Source organism: Pelophylax lessonae, assembly GCF_965119305.1.
Source record: "Pelophylax lessonae genome assembly, chromosome: 1".
Taxonomy (NCBI): domain Eukaryota; kingdom Metazoa; phylum Chordata; class Amphibia; order Anura; family Ranidae; genus Pelophylax; species Pelophylax lessonae.
The window spans coordinates 761,020,886-761,045,067 of record NC_138768.1 but is presented as its reverse complement, the minus strand read 5'-3'; the positions used below and the strand labels follow the sequence as shown (position 1 = coordinate 761,045,067).

The 24,182-nt window shown below is 41.2% G+C and overlaps 1 protein-coding gene across 1 annotated transcript in view; it reads right to left on the bottom strand.

The window, feature by feature from the left end:
- ARAP2 (ArfGAP with RhoGAP domain, ankyrin repeat and PH domain 2) overlaps positions 1-24,182 on the bottom strand; it is a 570,354-nt gene that overhangs the window by 440,533 nt on the left and 105,639 nt on the right. The window contains exons 7-8 of the mRNA XM_082248393.1: positions 17,756-17,825; positions 7,160-7,280 (exon numbers count right to left, since the gene is read on the bottom strand). Coding sequence (XP_082104519.1) covers positions 7,160-7,280; positions 17,756-17,825 — 191 coding nt within the window. The remainder of the gene's footprint in view (positions 1-7,159; positions 7,281-17,755; positions 17,826-24,182) is intronic.

The following is a 24,182-nucleotide window of genomic DNA, read 5'->3' as shown; positions in this document are numbered from 1 at the left end:
CCAGAAGCTGTGGAGGGATGACGCGCCCGTACCGGAAGTGACGAGTGGGGCCGGTGCAGGCACATTCTGGGAGAAGAGGACATGGAAGAGGATGCAGAAGAGGATGCGCTGGCTTCAGCTGCCCACATCCGAGATGGCAGCGCTGGAGAAGAAATTTTCAAGGTAAGTATTTCTTCTAAAAGGTAAGTGTGACCCAGGACAGTACAGAGGTTATTCATTATGGAATGTACTAGCTCTGACTGTCCCAGGGGTATTTTTATTGAAAAAAAAAGTTAGTGGCCGGAACTCCGATTTAAGGAAGTGCATACACAGAGCAACCATAGAAGATCTGGTCAGCCTCTTACAAGGTGTATGTAAAGAAACAAATGTGCAGAAATTTCTACGGGATGACACATTGGTCAAGGTTGTGTCCACGATCTATCAACATCTCTTTGGAGACACAGCAGGGAATCTAGCGTGCTGTAGAGCAGTCTGGGATTTAGTGTTTGCCCATTATGGATGGGGACGATTGGGACGACATATGGGATATTCATTTTTCCAGATTGGTTTCGACCAGGGATCACCTCATTCAATACAAATTTTTATACCACAGTTATTTCACACCAGCTAGGCTGGGGAGGATGTTTCCTACTCAGTCGCCTGGCTGCTATTGGTGGTGCACTTCAAATAATGCAGATTTTATCCACATATTTTGGAAATGTGTGGCGATCCAAAAGTTCTGGTGGGAGGTCACGGATCATGTTGTGGATGTTACAGCAATCGTAATCCAGCCTGTGGTGGAGGTGTGTCTTTTGGGATTAGTGGACACCCTTGCTCATAGACATGCAATATGTACCGTATCCTTCTGACGCTGCTATTTTATTATGCCAGGAAATTAATCGTGCTGTCATGGAAAAAATCCTCCCCGCCAGGAGTTGTGACATGGAAGGCTATTATTAATAAGGCCCTTCCTTTATATAAGGCGACTTATACAAATAGAGGAATACCTACCAAATTCAATAAAGTATGGGATTGTTGAATAAACAGCATATCCACAGTGTCTGATTGACCGGCCCATTCCAAGGCTAGCAGACAGTAATGTCCTGAGTAGGGTTCTGTCAGTATGAGTTGGGGAGGGAGTTTATGCTCACTTGCATGGAGGTGATGATGTATTGGAGTGGCAAAGGTGTGTGTTATCACTTGATGATAAAGTGGCGTATTATAAGTATGGGGAACTAATCCATATTACTTGCTTGGTCTTCTATCAGGTGACTGGATATAATGGAACATGTTAAAACATGACACCTATAGTAAGTCTGGGAGTTATGCAGAAGTCTTGTGCCGACTGTTATTTGTGTTGTTAATCAGTGTGACTTTTTGGCAGGCTGTTGTGTTGTTTTTTGTAATTGTACTTTCAAGAAAATCAATACACATTTTTTCAAAAAATAAAATGTGCAGGAAGTTGATAAGGCTAAAATGCAAAAATTCTACCTGAGCCCCCCCCCCCTCCCCTCCCCTCCCGTTAAATTTAAAAATCTTTAAAAATGTATTTTTTAAAACAACATTGATGATAAATCCTCTCTTTAAAATCACATATCTAAAAATACAAAAAACAGCGAGGTCACCTCTAAAGAACGTCCATGTAGTGGCAGCAGAGCAGATGCATGTAGCCTGTAAAAGTCCACTTTGAACTGGGCATTTTGCTTTCTAATATATACTGTTTGATCAGCTATGCAATAATGTGTAATGTACCCATATGCTATAATGTACCTGCTTATAATTTTCCATTCTTGAAGACATAGACAACACAATAGCTGGAAAATTGGTTTTGTCTGTCATGAATCCATAGTGTGTTGTGCATGAGTAATGCTATTTTCAAAGAACATGGTGTTATCTTCTGATTACCCACCAAGACTCTATTTATTCATAAATCAATACGTATTTTCATGCTGGAAAAGAGAATGTGATAATATATACAGGCACAAGCTGACTGTCACTGCGTACATTATATTGCAAAATATGTGAGAAACACAAAGCTGCACTCGGCACACAGTAAAATGAGTCACCCCTGATAAGTATTAGTGCGCAAAGTCAGCCAACACAGGAGCTTGTTTAATAAGTGCAAACAGCAATATCAAACCGAGCCTCACTATTCATCAGGAGAGAGGATTGCCGACTGGTTGCTATTGATTACTTCAATTTGCATGTTGATATCCGTTTTATAAAAAGGGCATGTATTTATTTCTTCCCTTTTATTGGAAAAATAACAAGTTTTAGTTACTTTATAATGTACCATATCTAATGAATTTGAGGTGGTTAAAAGGTGAAATGTACCCAAGCTAAACGTGTTACATTTTATATCTAGATACTCAAATGTAGTGTAAATCTTGTGGCTTAAAATTATTATTCTGCAAGTTATAGCAGCTCTTCTCCTTATTCATATGCGTTGACTATTACTCTTGTAAAAGACTCTGTATGCAGCAGCACCTGTAGTTGTAGTCATTGCAGCCACAGACATGTCCTCTAACCTCCTGCACACTCCAGATCAGGGAACTTTTCACATTAAGGGCCCATTCACACTGACCAGCACAGTAAAACACAGGGTAGGTGAGCAGCAGGTCCAGAAAGCAGCGGTACAATGCACATTCTTTCTTCCAATTTTATTGAAATGTCAAAATTGCATTTTTTTTATATGTACTGCAGCTTGGCTGTAGTGTGTAGAAATAGACAGTAAACTGAGTCTTCAGATGAGCTCTAGTCTGTTGTGGGAAAACAGCATCAGCTATTCAAGGTACACTTGCACACAGTTTTTGAAGGAACTCAGCAGGTAAAATGTTCCAAACATTACATCTTTGAAAACTAACCACAGATCTTCTGTGGATGTAGGCTGCCCTAAATCCTTCCGTCTCTTCATGTAATCCCAGACAGACTCAATGATGTTGAGATCAGGGCTCTATGGGGGCTAAACCATCACTTCCAGGACTCCTTGTTCTCTACTCCTAATGTAATTGGCTGCATGTTTGGGCTCATTGTCCTACTGCAGAATAATTTTTGGGCCAACTAGCCGGCTCCCCGATAGATCGGTTTCTACCTATATTTCTCAGCATTGATCTCCATCTCTAAGTCCATTTTCAGGAAATGCAGACCCAAACTTGCAAGGAACCTCCACCATGCTTTGCTGTTGTCTGCAGAGACTCATTATTGTATCGTTCTCCAGCCCTTCAGAGAACAAACTATCTCCTGCCACTACCATATTTCACATTTCGACTCATTAGTCCAGAGCACCTGCTGCACCCATTTCCTATGTTTTCACACATAGTAGAGTCGCTTAGCCTTGTTTCCACGTTTAATGCATGAAAAAATAGGAACTGGGGTGCAGAAAAATGGCAGCATTAAGAGATAGAAGGATTTGAGGCAGCCTACATCCACAGAAGATCCGTGGTTAGTTCTCCAACATGTTTGAATCAATCAACCTGCCAAGTTCCTTCAAAAACTGTGTGCAAGTGTACATAGAAGAATACATGCTGTTTTGAAGGCAAAGAGTGGTCACACCAAATATTGATTTGAGTTGGATTTTTCTTCTGTTCATTTACTTTCCATTTTGTTAATTAATAAAAATAAACTATTAAACATTTATATTTCTGAATGCACTCAAATTTTACAGCATTTTTTCACACCTGCCTTAAACCTTTGCACAGTACGGTATATATAATATACTGTATATACCTCATGCATTTTCCTGTTATGGGGTGGCAACAATGCAGCATTGCTCCTGTTGCCATTCTCATGTAGGCTGTACCTGCTTGCACTACAGGGGGTTGCAGGGGTGGCTATCCAGATTATTATTGCTAATTCACAAGCCTGTAGCTTTTCCGTCAACATCTGGTCACACCTGTTTTACTGAAACCCTCCCACTATGATCTTCAGTGCCTGGGAATGGATGCATTTGAGACACAAATGAAGGCTTGGGATTAGTTAGGGGAGGTAAATTATGTTTTTTGCTTACTTTATGAGGCTTATGTATCACATTGGGGTTGAATAGACATGGGCCGAATGACCCCTGGTTCAGCTCATGACAGAGCTTTCAAACATCACAAAAGTTCAGAACCAAATAACGAACCCCACTGGAGTCTATAGGACCCAAAATGAAAAAATCTAAGTTTTTGAAGCCTTATATGCAAGTAATTGGGCATACAATAGTTATGGGGGTCCGGGTACTGCCCTGGGGGAGATGTATCAATGAAAAAAAGTTTGTAAAAAACATAGTTTTTAAATGAGCAAAGATTTACTCAGAAACAAGAAAAATGAAAAATGTCTTTAATAATGCAATTTTACATTCAAGCTTTCTTTATTTAAAAAAAAAAAAAAACAACGGCTTGGGAAGCCAGTTTGTATAATGAGGCCACAATTTAGTGCACCTGGAACAAGATTATAGGTTTTTTGGATAAATTCTGGTGTCTCTTTTGCAGACTTTGGATAGAAGTAACAGGTGCTGAAAAATTGGGCTTTGGGTGTTGGTGGTGCCTTTACATCGTAACCCTATAGAGGTACTGTTGATAAATCAAGTAATACCTGTGTATAGTTAGGAGCAAGTGGCTGATGCTACGTTCAAATTACTCAAAAGGCTTCTCCATGCCTGATGCTGGATCTATGGCAGGAGTAGTTGTGGTCGAGGAGGCAGAATAAGCCACTCTGACAGCTGCAGTGGACTGCACACTAGTCTTTGCTTCTGTGATGGAGGATGAGGAGAATGAGGATGGTTTAGTGAGCCAGTCCACCACCTCCTCTGCATGCTGTGGCTGGATAGCACAGGCAACATCACTAAACAGGGGAAATGATGCCCTGCCTGAGGACTGACCACGTCGACCTTTGCCTGTGGACACAGATGCTGATGGCCCCTTCACAGTGCCATGGTTACATCTGCCTCTCCTTGTTGGCCTCCCAGACATGATGAGGGGGGAAGAGGCTTATTAACAAAATGTAATAAAGATGGGGAAATGTGTATGTGGATGCACTTTAATCAATGAAAAGTAATGTTTGGTGCACTTTAACTTGAGTACTCATTACACAGACACAGTCAACTAGCTAACTCACTACAATATACTGCAGTGAAACTTCACAGATGCACTGCAATATACTGTGTTAAATGTGCATAAACGCACTGTAATATACTGCGCTAAACCTGCACCAACGCACTGAAATATACTGCGTTAAACGTGCATTAACGCACTGAAATATACTGCAGTAAACATGCACTAACGCACTGCCATAGTGTATACTGCAGTAAATGTGCAAGAACGCATTGAAATGTACTGCATTAAACGTGCACTAACGCACTGTAATATACTGCAGTAAACCTGCACCAACGCACTGAAATAAACTGTGTTAAATGTGCATTAACGCACTGAAATATACTGCAGTAAACATGCACTAACGCACTGCCATATTGTACACTGCGGTAAACATGCAAGAACACATTGAAATGTACTTCATTAAACATGCACTAACGCACTGTAATATGCTGCGGTAAACATGCACCAATGCACTGAAATATACTGTGTTAAACATGTACTAATGCACTGCTATATACTGCAGTAAACATACACCAACGCACTAAAATATACTGCGTTAAATGTGCACTAATGCACTGCAATATACTGCTGGAAACGTGCCCTGACAAAATAAAATGACACTAAAGTAAAAATGAATGGTCGCACTACACTCACACTGCAATATCACTAGATTCACACTAAACCAATACTTTACATGCACAATAGATTCACAGTAGCCCACTATAGCACACTCGCTAGTAGCACTGAACAGAATCCTGTTCTATATCTCTCTCCACGATTAAGAGCAATGAGCCATGATTGGATAGAGTCATCATGACAGTGTCCAATCATGGCTCGGGCAGTGCTATGTGTCCTGAATGGGCATAAGCTTTAATTGCTTCTACCAATAAGGGCTTCCAGTGTACTGTGCGGCAGCGTAGTGAATTGTGGTCGTTCGGCGGGCCGAATAAATGGTTAAACACCCTAACAATTCAGATGTTCGCCGAACCGGCTAACAGTCTAAGTTCGACCCCAACTCATTTTTGGGCCAAACCATTCGCCCAATACTAGGGTAAGGTTTGAATTACTAAAGGCAAAAAGACTCTGTACTTTGCAAGTGCAGTTGCACTCTTCAGATGTACTTGCTCTAGAGCGTAAATTAGGTGAAGTTTAACTTTGCAAAGAATACCCAATCACATGCAAGGAAAATAAAAGAAACAGCATTTTTACTTGCACATAATTAGACAATGGAAGTCAGCAGAGCTTCTCCTCATTCACCAAGCTCTGGAACAACTGCACTTGCAAAGTACGCAGTCTTTTTGCCTTTAGTTGTACTTTAATCATTTAACAATTTAACTAACCTAATCCCTAAAAAGAACACTTACCCTTTCCCTACTAGCCCTTACTCTTTAACTTTTAACCCTTTTTTACTGCTTACTCACCTCATCCTGCACTGGGAGCCTTGTCATAAAATATGCAGGTAGGTTCTGAAATCAAGCAGCGCCAAGATCCCAAGATTCCCAAACTGTTTTGGAACTATGGAAATAAAAGCATTTAGCCCCCGTTCACATCGGAGCAAATTGACAAGTGATTTGACATGTCAAATCGCAGCCTATTGCCAACAACGGCACCATCTGAAGACTTTGCAGCGACGCACTGATTTCCAAAAGTAGTCCCTGCACTACTTTTGATGACTTCTGGGCTGATTTCAATAGACATCTGTGCATGAACCCGCACAGATGTCTTTCAAATCGCCCCCGAACTTGCAATGAAATGCGGGTTTGAAATTGTGCAAGTTCAGCTGAACTTGCACGATTTGAAACCCGCCTCAAATGTTAACGAGGGATTATACTAAGTGCTGGTGGGCTGGTATCTTTCTGAGGAGGGAGAATACATTTGTTTCCATATCATATCTGTTGCTTATCTCAGTTTGAAATGAGTATAACTCCAATCATGCAGGCCCAGCCCTGGCCCGAATACAAATAGTTTGGGTTCTTTTTGTGCATTTACAGAATAGAAGCTGTAGGCGCTTTGATCAAAAAATGACAAGAATATCAAAAGATGTACTTGGTGTAAAATTAAGAGATGTAAAGTAATCATGCATAATATAAAACATAATTTCCTCATACCTTCCTTTTCTGCCCGGAAAACAAACGTTCTTTGTGATGTCACAATTTCAAATTTGTTGTCACCCATCTTTTGAATTTTTATTACTGCAGACAGTAAAATTTTCCCTTTTGAGAACACATCCTGGAACAATAAAAAAATAAAAATGTGTGACTATTTACATGTATTCACTGCATAATGATCTGGCAAGAGAGTCTTAAAAAAAAACAATGCAGTCGTTTGCAACAAAGAGCGGTATTAAATGTTGCAGCATCAATTCTAAAATAAGGATATAAAGTAGGGATCAACCGATTATCGGCAATGTCGATATATCGGGGGGCCAATATGAACGTTCCCCAATATATCGGAATCAGCCCCTGGGTTTGCTGATATTGCTGATATTTCAGGAAAGTGCTTGTACCGGAGTGATGCCTGCAGCTAGAGGCATCACCCCAGTACCGGCATCCATAGCCGACGGTCGGCTGCCTTGTAATGACAACCAATGCAGCTGAGAAGCCACTCGGCTGTCATTACAAGGAGTGGGAGGGGACGTCCCCCCTCCCGCCGCCTTCCACGTCTCGCCCGGGTCTCCCATCCCACCGGGAGACCCGGGCATCCTACCTGCATGGCCGCCAAAGAGAGGACCCAATCAAATCCGCATTCGGCTCTGATCGGGTCCCCATGTAAAAAGCCCGGAAGTGATATCAGCCTTGGGCCATCATCTTGAACCTGACTTCAGTACCAGTCCCAAATTCATACAAATTCAGTGGCTGCATGCTCCAGGACAGTGACCTACTAGGTGGTGAAGCCAAGATGAGGATGGTATCTCCTAAAGCCTGCACATTAACAGCCTATTCACCTATTATATATATATATATATATATATATATATATATATATATATATATATATATATATATATATATTCCTCTTTTGTAATAAACTGAATCAGATATTATTGTTCAGTTTTATGCTGACATCTAGTGGCGATGTAGAGCCACTACAACTTTTTTACTATATGATTTGGTTTCTCTCGGTCCTCCATGCCTGTTTAGTGCTAGTTAGTTCAGTTCTAATTAGCCTCTCCCTGTTTATTCCATGTACCATCAGTCAGTAATAGAGCCAGGGCTAAGGAAAGTCATTGTCTTCTTACACTTAAATGACTAGAAAAAATATCCTCTGTATTGCAATTAGCTGAAGTATAATTGCATTCAATTCAACTTCAACTGTGTCTTATTGAAGAGTTAAACTGCTGGTGGATAGTGCCAAATTAGCAGGTGACCATACTGACTGGACAGACTTGGGTTGATTTACTAAAACAGGAGAGTGCAAAATCTGGTGCAGCTCTGCACAGAAACCAATCAGCTTCCAGGTTTTTCGTTGATGCTTAATTGAACAAGCTGAAGTTAAAAGCTGATTGGCTACTATGCACAGCTGTACCAGATTTTGCACTGTCCAGTTTTAGTAAATCAACCCCCGTGGGTCTAAGGAGGAATGCCAATTCATGAAATATTGGAATCAAAACATTCTCAGTCTTTTTTATGTGGACAGTTTACATCTGCAGTTCAGTTTAGTGTGTTTTAAAAGGGAAACTATAAGCCCCATTCTCATACATGTTTTATACATGCTGCTAATTGCATGCAAGTGCGATGGGTGCTAACAAGCATGTCATTAGTGACAGTCACTATATCTTATTATCCATAGGTTCAGCTGATGTATCTTCTGCTGTGGCGAAACATCTGATGTGTGTATTCTCTCAAAAGGATCTTCAAAACTTCTCAACAAGATTTCTGTGACTTGAGATCTAGTTAACATTCATTACCATTTGCCAAGACTGGCTGTCATTTGCTTGTTTACTCCTGAATTACTTGTAAGAACCACATATATGCCCACGGATACTTTAGCACAAACACCAATAATAATTACAAGAAGCAGTAATAGACATGTTTGGATATAGGATCAGATCTGTTGAGAGGACTGGACTGACTGCCATGTTAAGCACGCTTTGTGTTTTGCTGATACATTTTGTAAGGCAGGGGTAATGCTGCTCATGAACATGGAAGAAGATGATCTGACTTCTAGACAAACTTTGTGTAGCACTGCCCCCGTAAGGACTGCCAGTTTTTCACTCTACAGATCCCCCTGAGTTACCAGCACACAGTCGTGACAGATACAAGTTCTTAATTCCTTGTCTTCAGCTCACTCCAATAATCAGTCCAGTGGTATTTGATTGTTTGTGGTTAATTGTAAAATGGGGATAGGAGAAGGAAATAGTGGGTTTACTCCAGTATAACTATAGACAATGCTGAGGACTCCTATCTTCTGATACAGCCAGACTGTTGATTCACTCTGCCACTATGGATGAATTTGAATTGAGTCTCTTTTTCTTAAGATGACTCGGTGAACAGACAATTATCTTCAGGACACTCTCCCCAGTGTCCTCTTTCTGGCCCCCCTCAGGTCAGGCCCCTGACACGAGTCCCTGTACGCATGATACTGAAGTCCCAGGGTCTCCAGCTTCTCCCCTCTTAGTAAGCTTTCCTGGAACTCAAGGTTCAACTCCTCTCAACCACTCCTCTAGTCCTCAGGACGACCTCCTGCGACCGCATGACACCTCTACAGAGGAGGAGGCAGACGCCCCCTCACTCCGGGAGTCCACTCTCCAGCCAAAGACCCCGCAGCACATGTGCTCCTGCTTTTTTTTACAGTATCCCAGAATGCACCAAGGCAACCTGCCAATCACCAGGACTGTATCAAAAGTCTATGCACCCATTCATCAGGTTTCCGCCCACTGTCCAACATGCCTCCCTATTGGACCAGCGTGAAACACTCTTCAGAGTGAATGAATCACATACTGAGCACAATAAGCAGACCTCACTAACAGATCCTGCTCCCTGATAGGCAGAGAGCAGCTCCTCTGGTATGCAGACAGAGCTCAAAACTATACTATCTCACTAGAACCTACCTAGGAGGGTGCTACACTAAACATGCATGCTGGTATAATGCAGCCCTGCATAGATATGCAGTAGAGGGAGTTTAGAAACAGTTCTATCACCCACCTTATCCTGGGTAAAATAATAGCAATGAACTGCACACTATAATTCAGAAAACTGATTATTTCCCAAAAATATTTTGGGTTCTGGTTGATACCTACATATGTAAATATGAAGACCTCAGCCAATGCTGGCCTGACTTAAAGCACCTGTTTCAATTGATGCATTTACTGCCTAATACATTCAGCATTGGCCTCACTTTGATATTTAAGATAAGATCCATGGACTAGCTTGACATATACAACTTATTGGCTGATTTTACAAAGTCCTTTACAATGACCCTCTACTCAGTTTTACCTTTCAATGATGTCCCGGTAATGCAGTAATGTTGTTTCCACCCCATTGATTTATTGCAGCCAATATGCCTTCCTGTATACTTTTCCTTTCCTTTCCTGGTGCCTTTATCTGCCAAACACCCCTTTCCATTACTGTCCTCTATGTATCCAATCTATCCTTCTCTCTACGTTTGCTGCTCACTTTATCTAATTTGTAATCAAGATGCCTTCCAATACCTGATTGTGTCCTCCATTAAACTAAATGACCAAACCATCAGCACAATTAATGGGAGTAATCAGATTGCGGCTCAATTTTTAATTTTTCTAAGATGCTTTTAAGTAGAAAGCTGTTACTTTTAGACTCCTAAGTGAAATATGTTATGTGGAGCAAAGATCCTCGCTCATCTAAAACCGGCAGCTATAATGTATGAGCTATAAACTTCTAGAAGTCTGCAGGATTGAGAACTGCAGTACAAATACGTCAATCAGTCTTCAGTATGGTTATTTAAAGGTTACAAACGTCTATGTGAAATGTAGAAATAACTTACACTGGTTCAGTGCATATGATGGAATCAAGATGTACATCCTGAGGGTCAGGAAACCGAATGGTGTTGCATAGAAATTTATGGGCCTGCTAGATTGTCAAAAGGAATATTTAATAAGGTTGTGTTGAAAATAGTAAACTAGAACATTGGGTGGTTGATTTAGTAAAACTGGAGAGTGAAAAATCTGGTGCAGCTCTGGATAGAAACCAATCAGCTTCCAAGTTTTTTCGTCAAAGCTTAAAGTGGTTGTAAAGCCACTGTGTGATATTGCTATATTCCACTGTGTTACATTAAATGATGTGCCCAGTGTATGTGTTTTTTAACAAATATGCTGCTGTATAACTTATTTCATAGCACCTCTCGGCGCTCACGCGACTGCTCATCGTCTCCCCTCCCGATCTGATAACTACAGTGGTAGGGGCTGAAAATCCCCCACTGACATCAGTCAGGAGGATGGAAGGAGAGGAAGAGAGCAGCCGGCGGTCACATGAGCACATGAGCACGGCACTATGAAAATAGGGTATACAGCAGCAATTTTTTAAAAAAACACATACACTGGGCACATCATTTAATGTAACACAGGGGATTGTAGCAATATTACGGCTGTTGACCCATTCTTGTGGTAACACAGAGAGCCTCTTTCTCTACTGCAGCTGTTTTTAGTCAGTTCTGCAGTTTCAGATTTTTCCTAGAGTGGGACCAGCTGAAAAGACCTGGATTTGTTGCTTCTGGTTGGATACAATTATGATATACAAACCCGACACTGTACAAATTGTGAATAAAAACAGAATGCAATGATGTGGAAGTTCCAAATTTGTGGAAGTTCCAAATATTTTATTCGGAATACAACATAGATGACATATCAAATGTTTAAACTGAGAAAATTTATAATTTTAACGGAAAAATAAGTTGATTTTAAATTTCATGGCATCAACACATCTCAAAAAAAGTTGGGACAAGGCCATGTTTACCACTGTGTGGCATCCCCTCTTCTTTTTATAACAGTCTGCAAATGTCTGGGGACTGAGGAGACAAGTTGCTCGAGTTTAGGAATAGGAATTTTGTCCCATTCTTGTCTAATACAGGCTTCTAGTTGCTCAACTGTCTTAGGTCTTCTTTGTCGCATCTTCCTCTTAATGATGCGCCAAATGTTTTCTATAGGTGAAAGACCTGGACTGCAGGCTGGCCATTTCAGTACCCGGATCCTTCTTCTACGTAGCCATGATGTTGTAATTGCAGTATGTGGTCTGGCAATGTCTGTTGGAAAATGCAAGGTCTCCCGTGAAAGAGATGACGTCTGGATGGGGGCATATTTTGTTCTAGAACTTGGATATACCTTTCAGCATTGATGGTGCCTTTCCAGATGTGTAAGCTGCCCATGCCACACACACTCATGCAACCCCATACAATCAGAGATGCAGGCTTCTGAACTGAGCGCCGATAACAACTTGGGTTGTCCTTGTCCTCTTTAGTCCGGATGACATGGCTTCCCAGTTTTCCAAAAAGAACTTCAAATTTTGATTAATTTGACCACAGAACAGTTTTCCACTTTGCCACAGTCCATTTTAAATGAGCCTTGGCCCAGAGAAAACGCCTGCGCTTCTGGATCATGTTTAGATATGGCTTCTTTTTTGGCCTATAGAGTTTTAGCCGGCAACGGAGAATGGCACGGTGGATTGTGTTCAACGAAAATGTTTTCTGGAAGTATTCCTGAGCCCATGTTGTGATTTCCATTACAGTAGCATTCCTGTATGTGAAGCAGTGCCGTCTAAGGGCCCGAAGATCATGGGTATCCAGTATGGTTCTCTGGCCTTGATCCTTGCGCACAGAGATTGTTCCAGATTCTTTGAATCTTTGGATGATATTATGCACTGTAGATAATGATAACTTCAAACTCTTTGCAATTTTTCTCTGAGAAACTCCTTTCTGATATTGCTCCACTATTTTTTGCCACAGTATTGGGGGAAATGGTGATCCTCTGCCCATCTTGACCTCTGAGAGACACTGTCACTCTGAGAGGCTCTTTTTATACCCAATCATGTTGCCAATTGACCTAATAAGTTGCTTATTAGTCCTCTAGCTGTTCCTTATATGTACATTTAACTTTTCCGGCCTCTTATTGCTACCTCTCCCAACTTTTTTGGAATGTGTAGCTCTCATGAAATCCAAAATGAGCCAATATTTGGCATGACATTTCAAAATGTCTCACTTCCAACATTTGATATGTTATCTATATTCCATTGTGAATAAAATATACGTTTATGAGATTTGTAAATTAGTCCATTCCTTTTTTACTCACAATTTGTACAGTGTCCCAACTTTTTTGGAATTGGGTTTGTATAAATATACTATACTGGAGATGGATGTTAGGCCTATGCACAATGTGACAATTACAAATTTACACAAAATAGAACTAGTTTAAACCGAGTTTAATAATCAAAACTAAAAACAAAATATACAGTGCTATTTCTATGAATTAAATAAACTATATGTGATCATATTAAGAATTAAATTAGTTTCCAGAAGGGTTCTACTCAGTGCATATACCATTTATAGAAAAATACATGTTTATATCATTCTAACATACAGTCAACAAAACACAAATCAAAGTCCCATGAAGTGAAAGTGAAACCTCTATGTTCTTGTTTGTAAGCACAATCCTTCCAGTTAATCCACAAGACCACAGTGTCATCAAAGAGCGCATCTTGGAGGCAAATGACCCCTAAAAGATTGAGTGGTCATATGCAGTTCAGTAACACAAGTATGTCCTCCTCCAGGCTCAGTCACAGACTCCTTCACCTTTCACATATATAACCCTCTCTCCCAAGGAACGATGTACAGTATATGAAAGTAAGCAACCAAAATATTCCAATAGTATGTAGGCAGGTGCAGTCTGAACTCCCCACTGCGGGTGGCGCTTGACTGAAGTGGCAAGGCAGTAGAGAAAGGAAGTTGTGAGAAACATGGTTCCTCTTTAACTTACTAAGATCACAAGGAGGCAGCAGGTGCCCAATGTGACTTCAGCTGCTATCTTGGGTCAGGCAGAGTTTATTTAAGACTCCAGGTCTCGAGTTTGGCACGCTTTATGCAAATGGCTAGTGTAGGGACAAATTCCCCTTTTTGGCAGCGACCGTGCTTGACGGTAGGGAAAGGTTCCACAGGAGTAGGGACAGTGCAGAACTACATCCACCTCTCTCCAGGAAGCCTCCTCTATGTGTGTTCTGACCAGGCCGCATTCTACTTCTCGTCGCCAATGCTGTCAGCATCTTTCAAGTTTACATACCACTGTTACAATTTGTAAGTGGCTCCAGATGGTCGTTCCTACCCCCCAGACCTAGTTATATTGTGTTGGACCTTTCAACAATATATTGCTTTTTCCTAACTCAGACTCAGCGTGTTTACTGCCCTCCACACCACGCCGCACCTTGCTCACAAGTGTATACTAGTTAAACTATTTTATTAAAAAGAATGATTAAAACACTTACATGGCCAATATACCATAGCACTAATCAGCACAAACATTCCAAATCCCAATCAGTAGTAAGTGCAATACGTGGTGACCTCGGCTCATTTGGCTCTGCCCCTAGTTAGGTATTGTACTAATAACCTCAATGTTCATTGTCAGTCTATTCATTTAATTGTAGTAACATTTTACAGGACCTTACTGTAAATTTATTGCCTGATTTCCCATCCAGCTAACACAGATCATGGGCATCTTCCTTAGAGTTTTGAGTTACTGTATGTCAAGCTGCCTACTTTGGGCATCTAACTTGAAAAAAACTATTTGCTTTAAGCTAAACTCCAGACAGATATACAAAAACACAAATTAATGCAGTTATGTGTTTATTTAAAAATAAATGAAAAAAATATATAAATTCATATTTATATTTTTATTTTATTTTATTTTATTTTATTTTAATTAGTCTATTGTGAGTTACTCATTTTGACTTGGTAGCAGCCAATTTAAAATCCCCTCTACAGTAGTGCTCAGGCTTGAAAAGGGAGGGGCAGCAATGGGGGGTTATCCGTTCTGCTGAAGTTCATATGGTGTAAACAAGAAAAAGGATGATTCTTCACTTAAAATGGTACTAAACCCAGGACCCTGCATTCACTATATCTGGTCTCCCATAGTACACAGAACATGGAAATACAATTATTTTATAGATATTAAAATATAAAAATGTACCCGGGACCGGACTACCAAAATATATATCAATATACTGTCTATACTTATCATTGTTGTTGGAGTTGTTCCTGTGCCCCTTTAAGACTGCTTTCAGGGGACATTGGCTTCTCTCAGGAAGTGGAAGAACTGGATTGTGGGAGATATAGTTCTGAATCGAGAGCAGACTGTTTTCTGGATTGCTGAGTGAACTGTTCTCCCAGGGAGCAATGGGGAAGTGAAGGACCATGGGAGAGACTATAAACCTATCTGCTTCACAGTGTGAATGCTCTTTTGCTTCCGGGACCCAGTGAGTACAGATCAGCCTGCAGTGTGTGAAGGACTGGCAGCAGCTGCGGCCTGGTGCTTGAGGCCTGACCGGCTCACAAACTCATCCTCAGCAGAGCGGATGTTTATTGCTGTAGTGTGGACGCTGTCACAGTATAGCTGAAGATGAAGAGAGCGAAGGTTGGCCGGACAGCCTGCGGAGGCAGAGCGCCATTCGTTCCCAGACGCCAAAGCGTGGGAGAGCACATGGCCTATTCTGTGGGGCCTTCACGGATGGACATCCAATAGAGAGAGGGTGCCTGTGTCGGGTTCTGACCGCAAGTATAACCTTTTCATCTACACACTGACTGCAGACACTGCAATATACATCACTTCCAATGGGATTGCAAATTGACATCTTATTCAGCTGCTATTTTATAACCACCTTGGACAGTGTTAAGAGCTACAACCGCTGGTGAAGATATAGCAAGGCCTTACCAAGGGGAGGGGTGTGGATACCTGCTACTTCTTAAAGGGGACACACTCTATTTGGTTGCAGTATTGCTAGTTAGAATATTAATAGTACAGAAATAGTTCAGAGTTCTCCTTTAATTTGAGAGTTGCATCATATTCATAAAGATCATCAGTTACTGTTTTAAATCATAGAGTGTTGCTTTAATATTGTTCTTTGATATTGTAATTCATTATTTTTGTTGTTTCTTTGTGTCAGTCTTGCTGAACCCTGCTGGTTTAGGCAGGATTTGGCTGACTGACATAGTTATATCCGTTTATTCACTAAGTAAAAGGTCAAAACTCATTTATCTTGTGTCAGTATGTTCTTAAAGGTATATGCACAGTGTTAGAACCTAGAGTGTCAGGTGGGCTGGATGGGTCACAGGGTCACAGGAGTGCTGAGGAACACTCATCAATCAGCAACCCTCAAGGGGGCAGTGCTACAAAAATTTATTATAAACTGCTAAATACATTTTCTAATCAGCAGTATATAAGTCTTGTGACTTCTATCAGTTCCTGGTGAAGCTTGTTGGAGGAGTTTTCATACTGCACTGAGTTGTACTATCAGGATTCAGGACCCCTGACCCTCTGTCTGGACAGTTCTGATTGGCCCTGTGCTGATCACATGCTCCCTCCCAAGAAAAGAGCAATACACATCAAACTGAGCATGTGCTGCCTGACTCCTAATGCTCTGTCTTATTAAAAAAGAATAGCGCGCAAATGCAAAAGAAATTACTACCAAATCTGAAGAGAGTCCATAAATAAAAATGGGGGTTTGGTCCCACCATATGGCCATATCGTGCTCAAGCCCACTACTGCGTCAAAGAGATGAATCCAGCCTTTCTAACCCTTGGAGATAATACTCCTTGCTGGGAGAGATGTGCAAATGCACTACAGGGGACTCCTCCTATATCCACTTGATGGTGGACACTGATTGAGTACAGATGTGTGTGGGGGGTGGGGAGGGCTGCTCAACCTCGATAGTCTGGTCAGACCGAATACATAATAAACAGGCAAAAAATTTGGGGGAGCATACCCATGTATTTCTAAAGCTGCTGCAGCTATGAACCAAAAGACATGTATATTAAAAAAGAATAGCGTGCAAATGCAAAAGAAATTACTACCAAATCTGAAGTGGATATAGGAGGAGTCCCCTGTAGTGCATTTGCACATCTCTCCCAGCAAGGAGTATTATCTCCAAGGGTTAGAAAGGCTGGATTCATCTCTTTTTCATGGATAGTGTAGGACCCACTGATAATGGGGTACTTTGACGCAGTAGTGGGCTTGAGCACGATATGGCCATATGGTGGGACCAAATCCCCATTTTTATTTATGGACTCTCTTCAGATTTGGTAGTAATTTCTTTTGCATTTGCGCGCTATTCTTTTTTAATATACATGTCTTTTGGTTCATAGCTGCAGCAGCTTTGGAAATACATGGGTATGCTCCCCCAAATTTTTTGCCTGTTTATTAATGCTCTGTCTTATCAGGACATGTTCTGGAGTCAGTGGAAGAAGAGGAGGATCTGTACATACAAGATCAAACAGCCTTTTTACACAATGCAGAAGATTAACCCCTTAGGTTCCACAGTGAGTATAACAAGCATGCTTTACTGCATATACAGGCTGATTTTACTGTTGTGGGTTTAGTAACACTTTAAGGGCAGGTAGTGACCTAACTGTGGTTTACCCATTCCTTTCATTCCTGTGAGAATGGCTAAACTCTGTTACAGTAAAAACGGTTAAAAACAAATTATGAATTTCCTTTTAAACTACAGACAATATAAAAAACATTGATACTTTACCCGATCATTGTGATAGTAGGAAATATGATGTCCATCAAAATTTACCCATCTCTTCTGAAACATGTAAGTTCTGTAATAAAAAGAACAAGAATAGTATATTATGATTTTTAGTAATGAAGTTAGATGTTTACCCTTTATGCCACTTCCAATCCAGTGAACTAAAGAAGAAGAAAAAATAGGCAATCTGCTCAGCAACAGTCAATTATAACAATACGATTAATCTAGAACCATAGAAACATATTAAAGTCCGTAAAAATTGAAAACTCTCAGGTGCCTGCAATAGGAGGCCGATCATACTCAACTCTTTAAGGTTAATTTCTCCTTCCTCTCCTCCATTCCAGGGCTGCGGCCCCTGAACACCTCTATGCACATGCGTGCACAGCCTATTGCATTAGGGTGTGCACCCTAAAGCTCAAACACATATGCGTGGGTGTGTATCTCCAGTATATATATACACATTCACACACAAACACACACACACACACACAGACTCTTATAAATAAATGAACAAATATTTTGAAATGTATTTAAACTTGGACAGTGTCAGTATGGCAGAGGACAGCGTCAGTAGAGCAGTAAACAATTTCAGTAAGGCAGAGAGTGGTGTCAATAGTTTGTAAAAAAACAATAAAACCATAAAATAATAAAAAATACAATTTTAATTATTATTTTTATTATTTTTATTTATTACAATACTTTGGTGAAATATCAGGGGTCTAAACAGACCCCTGATGTTTTTGAGATGGAGAAAGGGACTAAGGACAGAGATTTCCCAGTCCCTTTTTCTGCAGCCTCAGCTGCTCTGGACAGTGAATGAATGGGAATTGCACTGTGCCGAGCGGCTTCCTGTTCTTTTGCAAACTGGGGTGTCCATTTATGAAACAGAGAAAAGCAGTGATACTCAGGATCACGGCTGATCTCTTGGGTATACCAGTCTATGTAGCTGAGATGAGGAGCAGAGAACATGTTCTTGGCTTCTCCCCACAGTACATGGCCGTTTTTTCACAAACAGACAGTTTAAAGGGGAAGTAAACCCTCCTCTACAACTTGTACCTATAGGTAAGCCTATGATAAGACTTACCTATAGGTACTGTAAATATCTCCTAAACAGGTACCGTTTAGGAGATATTTACTTTGCATGCAGCCAGTGACATCACTGGCGCATCCGCTATGAAGGAACGGCCACTCATGCCATTCCTTCAGAGCCTCGTGCTGCGACCGTCGGCTCCTGCACGCATGCGCAGGAATGATGTCATTACGGCTTTAACGATGATTCTTCAGCTCAGAGGTGGAGAATCTTGAGGAGGCGCTAGTGCAGTTATATATAGTATCAGTTCCAGCGGGTTAAACATGTATGTATATATATATATATATATATATATATATATATATATATATACGTATATACACACATATATACTGTATATATATATATATATATATATATATATATATATCTACCTATGTGTCTCTATGTATCCTGTCCTATATACACAGTGTATACACACACAGTCAAGCATGGTGGTGGGAGTGTCATGGTCTGGGGCTGTATGAGTTTTACCGCCACTGGGGAGCTACAATTCATTGAGGGAACCATGAATGTCAACATATACTGTGATATACTGAAACAGAGCATGATCCCCTCCCCTCAGAGACTGGACCGCAGGGCAGTATTACAATATGATAGCGACCCCAAACACACCTTCAATATGACCACTGCCTTGCTAAAGAAGCTGAGGGTAAAGGTGATGGACTGGCCAAGCATGTCTCCAGACCTAAACCCTATTGAGCATCTGTGGGGCATCCTCAAACAGAAGGTGGAGGAGCGCAAGGTCTCTAACATCCACCAGCTCCGTGATGTCATCATGGAGGAGTGGAAGAGGATTCCAATGGCAACCTGTGAAGCTCTGGTGAACTCCATGCCCAAGAGAGTTAAGGCAGTGCTGGAAAATTATGGTGGCCACACAAAATATTGACACTTTGGGCCCAATTCAGACATTTTCACTTAGGGGTGTACTCACTTTTGTTGCCAGCAGTTTAGACAATAATGGCTGTGTGTTGAGTTATTTTGAGGGGGGGACAGCAAATTTACACTGTTATACAAGCTGTACACTCACTACTTTACATTATAGAAAAATGTCATGTATATAGTTATCTACACACAGTGCATAATGCCTATTATCTTCACGTAATGACTTGTTCTTTGTAACTATGGTTTCACTTTTTTAAACTCGGCTGCACTGTAATCTCGCGATATACAGCTGCAAGACAAAATATGTGAACCCTTTGGAATGATATGGATTTCTGCACAACTTGGTCACAAAATGTGATCTGATCATCATCATCTAAGTCACAACATTAGACAATCACAGTCTGCTTAAACTAATAACACGCAAAGAATGAAATGTTGCCATATTTTTATTGAACACACCATGTAAACATTCACAGCGCAGGTGGAAAAAGTATGTGAACCCTTGGATTTAATAACTGGTTGAACCTCCTTTGGCAGCAATAACTTCAACTAAACGTTTCCTGTAGTTGCAGATCAGACGTGCACAACGGTCAGGAGTAATTCTTGACCATTCCTCTTTACAGAACTGTTTCAGTTCAGCAATATTCTTGGGATGTCTGGTGTGAATCGCTTTCTTGAGGTCATGCCACAGCATCTCAATCAGGTTGAGGTCAGGACTCTGACTGGGCCACTTCAGAAGGTGTATTTTCTTCTGTTTAAGCCATTCTGTTGTTGATTTACTTTTATGTTTTGGGTCATTGTCCTGTTGCAACACCCATCTTCTGTTGAGCTTCAGCTGGTAGACAGATGTCCTTAAGTTCTCCTGCAAAATGGCTGGAAAAACTTGGGAATTCATTTTTTCTTTGATGATAGCAATCCGTCCAGGCCCTGATGCAGCAAAGCAGCCCCAAACCATGATGCCCCCACCACCATACTTCACAGTTGGGATGAGGTTTTGATGTTGGTGTGCTGTGCCTCTTTTTCGCCACACATAGTGTTGTGTGTTTCTTCCAAACAACTCAACTTTGGTTCCATCTGTCCATAGAATATTTTGCCAGTACTGCTGTACAGGTGCTTTGGTGCAAACTGTAAACGTGCAGCAATGTTTTGTTTGGACAGCAGTGGATTCCTCTGTGGTATCCTCCCATTAAATCCATTCTTGTTTAGTGTTTTACGTATTGTTGTTTAGTGTTTTACGTATTGTAGATTTGCTAACAGGGATGTTAGCATTTGCCAGTGAGTTTGTAAGTCTTTAGCTGACACTCTAGGATTCTTCTTCACCTCATTGAGCAGTCTGCGCTGTGCTCTTGCAGTCATCTTTACAGGACGGCCACTCCTAGGGAGAGTAGCAACAATTTGTCTTACCTTGGACTGATGAACAGCAAGGCTTTTGGAGATACTTTTATAACCCTTTCCAGCTTTATGCAAGTCAACAATTCTTAATCGTAGGTCTTCTGAGAGCTCTTTTGTGCGAGGCATCATTCACATCAAGCAATGCTTCAAAAGCAAACCGAGAACTGGTGTGTGTTTTTTATAGGGCAGGGCAGCTGTAACCAACACCTCCAATCTCATCTCATTGGTTGGACTCCAGTTGGCTGGCATCTCACTCCAATTAGCTGTTGGAGATGTCATTAGTCTAGGGGTTCACATGCTTTTTCCACCTGCACTGTGAATGTTTACATGGTGTGCTCAATAAAAACATGGCAAAATTTAATTATTTGTGTGTTATTAGTTTAAGCAGACTGTGATTGTCTATTGTTGTGATCACATTTTCTGACCAATTTGTGCAGAAATCCATATCATTCCAAAGGGTTCACATACTTTTTCTTGCAGCTGTATCTCACAAGATTACAGCCAGCCCTTCTCCTTCTACCTGTGTACAGATATTAGCTGTGTTCAGAGGAAAAACTTCTCCTCTGATCCTTCTCTGAGAACAGAAGTTCTTGGCTTCAAAAACAGGCTGCAGAGGAGATAATTTTCCTCTGAGAACTGGCAAGAACTGAACTGAAAAAAAACTTCTCAGTTTTACCACTTGCCGACCAGCCGTCGTAGTTATACAGCAGCAGGTCGGCTCTGTAACGCAAAACAACGTACATGTACATTGCTTCATGTAGCAGTTATTGGGGGGTGATTGGCTAGAGGGGGAGCCAATTAGCGGGTCCGGTGGCCGCGATGTCTGCCGGGCACCCGCGATTGCTTCCTATGGAGATTGAACAGTGGTCTGCCAATGTAAACACGGCAGACTGCTGTTCTGTCAGTGATGAACACAGGGATCCTGTTTTTCTTCTATTTAGGAACACAGGTCTCTGTGTTCATCCAGTAATAGAACTCTCACACAGTTAGAAAGCACTCCCTAGGCACACACTTAGCCCTTTGATCGCCCGTGGTGTTAACTCCTTTCCTGCCAGTGTCATTAGTACAGTAACAGTGCATATTTTTAGCACTGATTACTGTAGTAATGTCCCCCCAAAAGTGTCAGTTAGGTGTTTGATCTGTCTGCCGGAATGTTGCAGTCCTGCTAAAAATCACTGATCGCTGCCAGTAAAATAAATAAATAAATAAAAATGACATAAATCTTTCCCCTAGTTTGTAGACGCAAAAACTTTTGTGCAAACCAATAAATATACACTTATTGGGAATTTGTTTACCAAAAATATGTATCAGAATACATATTGGCCTAAAATGATGAAAAAATTGGATTCAATACCACCAAAAGAAAGCTCTATTTGTGGGAAAAAAAGGACATCACTTTTATTTGGGTACAGCATTGGACAACCGCGCAATTGTCAGTTAAAGTAACGCAGTGCCGAATCGCAAAAGATGGCCTGGTCATTAAGGGGGTAAAACCTTCTGGTCCTTAATTGGTTAGCAAACGTACACCTAAGACATAGTAAACATAGTTCAGAAAAGGAAGGGGTCTGAAAATGACAGCAGGGGGAATCTGCACTGTACAGGGTGATTAGGATGTGCACAGGCACACCTGGCACACCCTGTGTGCACGCCTATAGCTCTATGCATTTAAAACTTCCAGTAGGGTTGAATGCCTTTGTCTCCACCATGAGCTGGTTCTTTCTTCTGACCCCATCATCTCTGCAGACATAAGGATTCCTTGATTATCTTGAATAAAGGTCATTGTTAGCTTTCCACTAATAATTTATTCACTAAAGCAAGCCTATTACAAGCCCAGTGCGGCAGTTTTTGCCTTCAGGCTAGAGATACACAGAGATTTTTATTAGTTTAATCATGCTAGTAAAATCAGTAACAATATAACTACTATTAGCTAAACAGATGGAAACAAATGGACCCCTATTGTGTAAACCACACAAGCAGTGTATAGTAGAGATTAATCTGCCATGACTAATTGAATTGAAAGTGTGTGTATCAACACTACCACATTCTACTTCATGCTGTTAGTGTAGCTTAGGCAGGCCATACATTATGCAATTTTCTGTCTTTGAACCATGGGTTGAAGGAAAGAAAATGTCTTGATTCCCCCATAAACCCAGTCAATGGAGCTCTTGTATTCTGACAGCGGGGGGTGGTTTCCCAGCTGTCAGGATACAATGATCACTGTTTGCTGATTGATAGATCAATTTCAGTACAACCAGTCTGCCCATACATGGATCTAAATATGGCTGGTACCCTTTGAACCGGCCACATTTTGATCCGCATATGCCAGGCTTTACCCTAGAGGGAGCTATTTGCTCCATCCTTTTCGCAGTCAATTGTTACCCCTAGTGATTAATCATTAGTCATTTTATGAGCAAATGAGAATATTAACCACTTGCCTACCGGGCACTTTCACCCCCTTCCCATCCAGGCCAATTTTCAGCTTTCAGCGCTCTCACGCTTTGAATGACAATTGCGCGGTCATGCTACACTGTACCCATATGACATTTTTATCATTTTTTTCACACAAATAGAGTTTTCTTTTGGTGGTATTTAATCATCTCTGGGTTTTTTATTTTTTTACAAAAAAAAAGAAAAAAGACAGAAAATTTTGAAAAAATTTTTTTTTTTTTTATTTTCTGCGAGTAAATTTTGAAAATAAATACATTTTTCTCCTTCACTGATGTGCGCTGAGGCAGCACTGATGGGCACTGATAGGCTGAACTGATGGGCACTGATGAGGTGGCACTTATGGGCACTGATGAGGTGGCACTTATGGGCACTGATGAGGTGGCACTTATGGGCACTGATGAGGGGGCACTGATGAGGAGGTACTAATATGCCCCACTGATGAGCACTGATAGGCGGCACTGATAGGCGGCACTGATGAGCACTGATAGGTGGCACTGCTGGGCACTGAGAGGTGGCACTGCTGGGCACAGAGGTGGCACTGCTGGGCACTGAGAGGCGGAACTGACGGGCGGCACTGATGGTCACTGATAGGCGGCACTGATGGACACTGGCGGG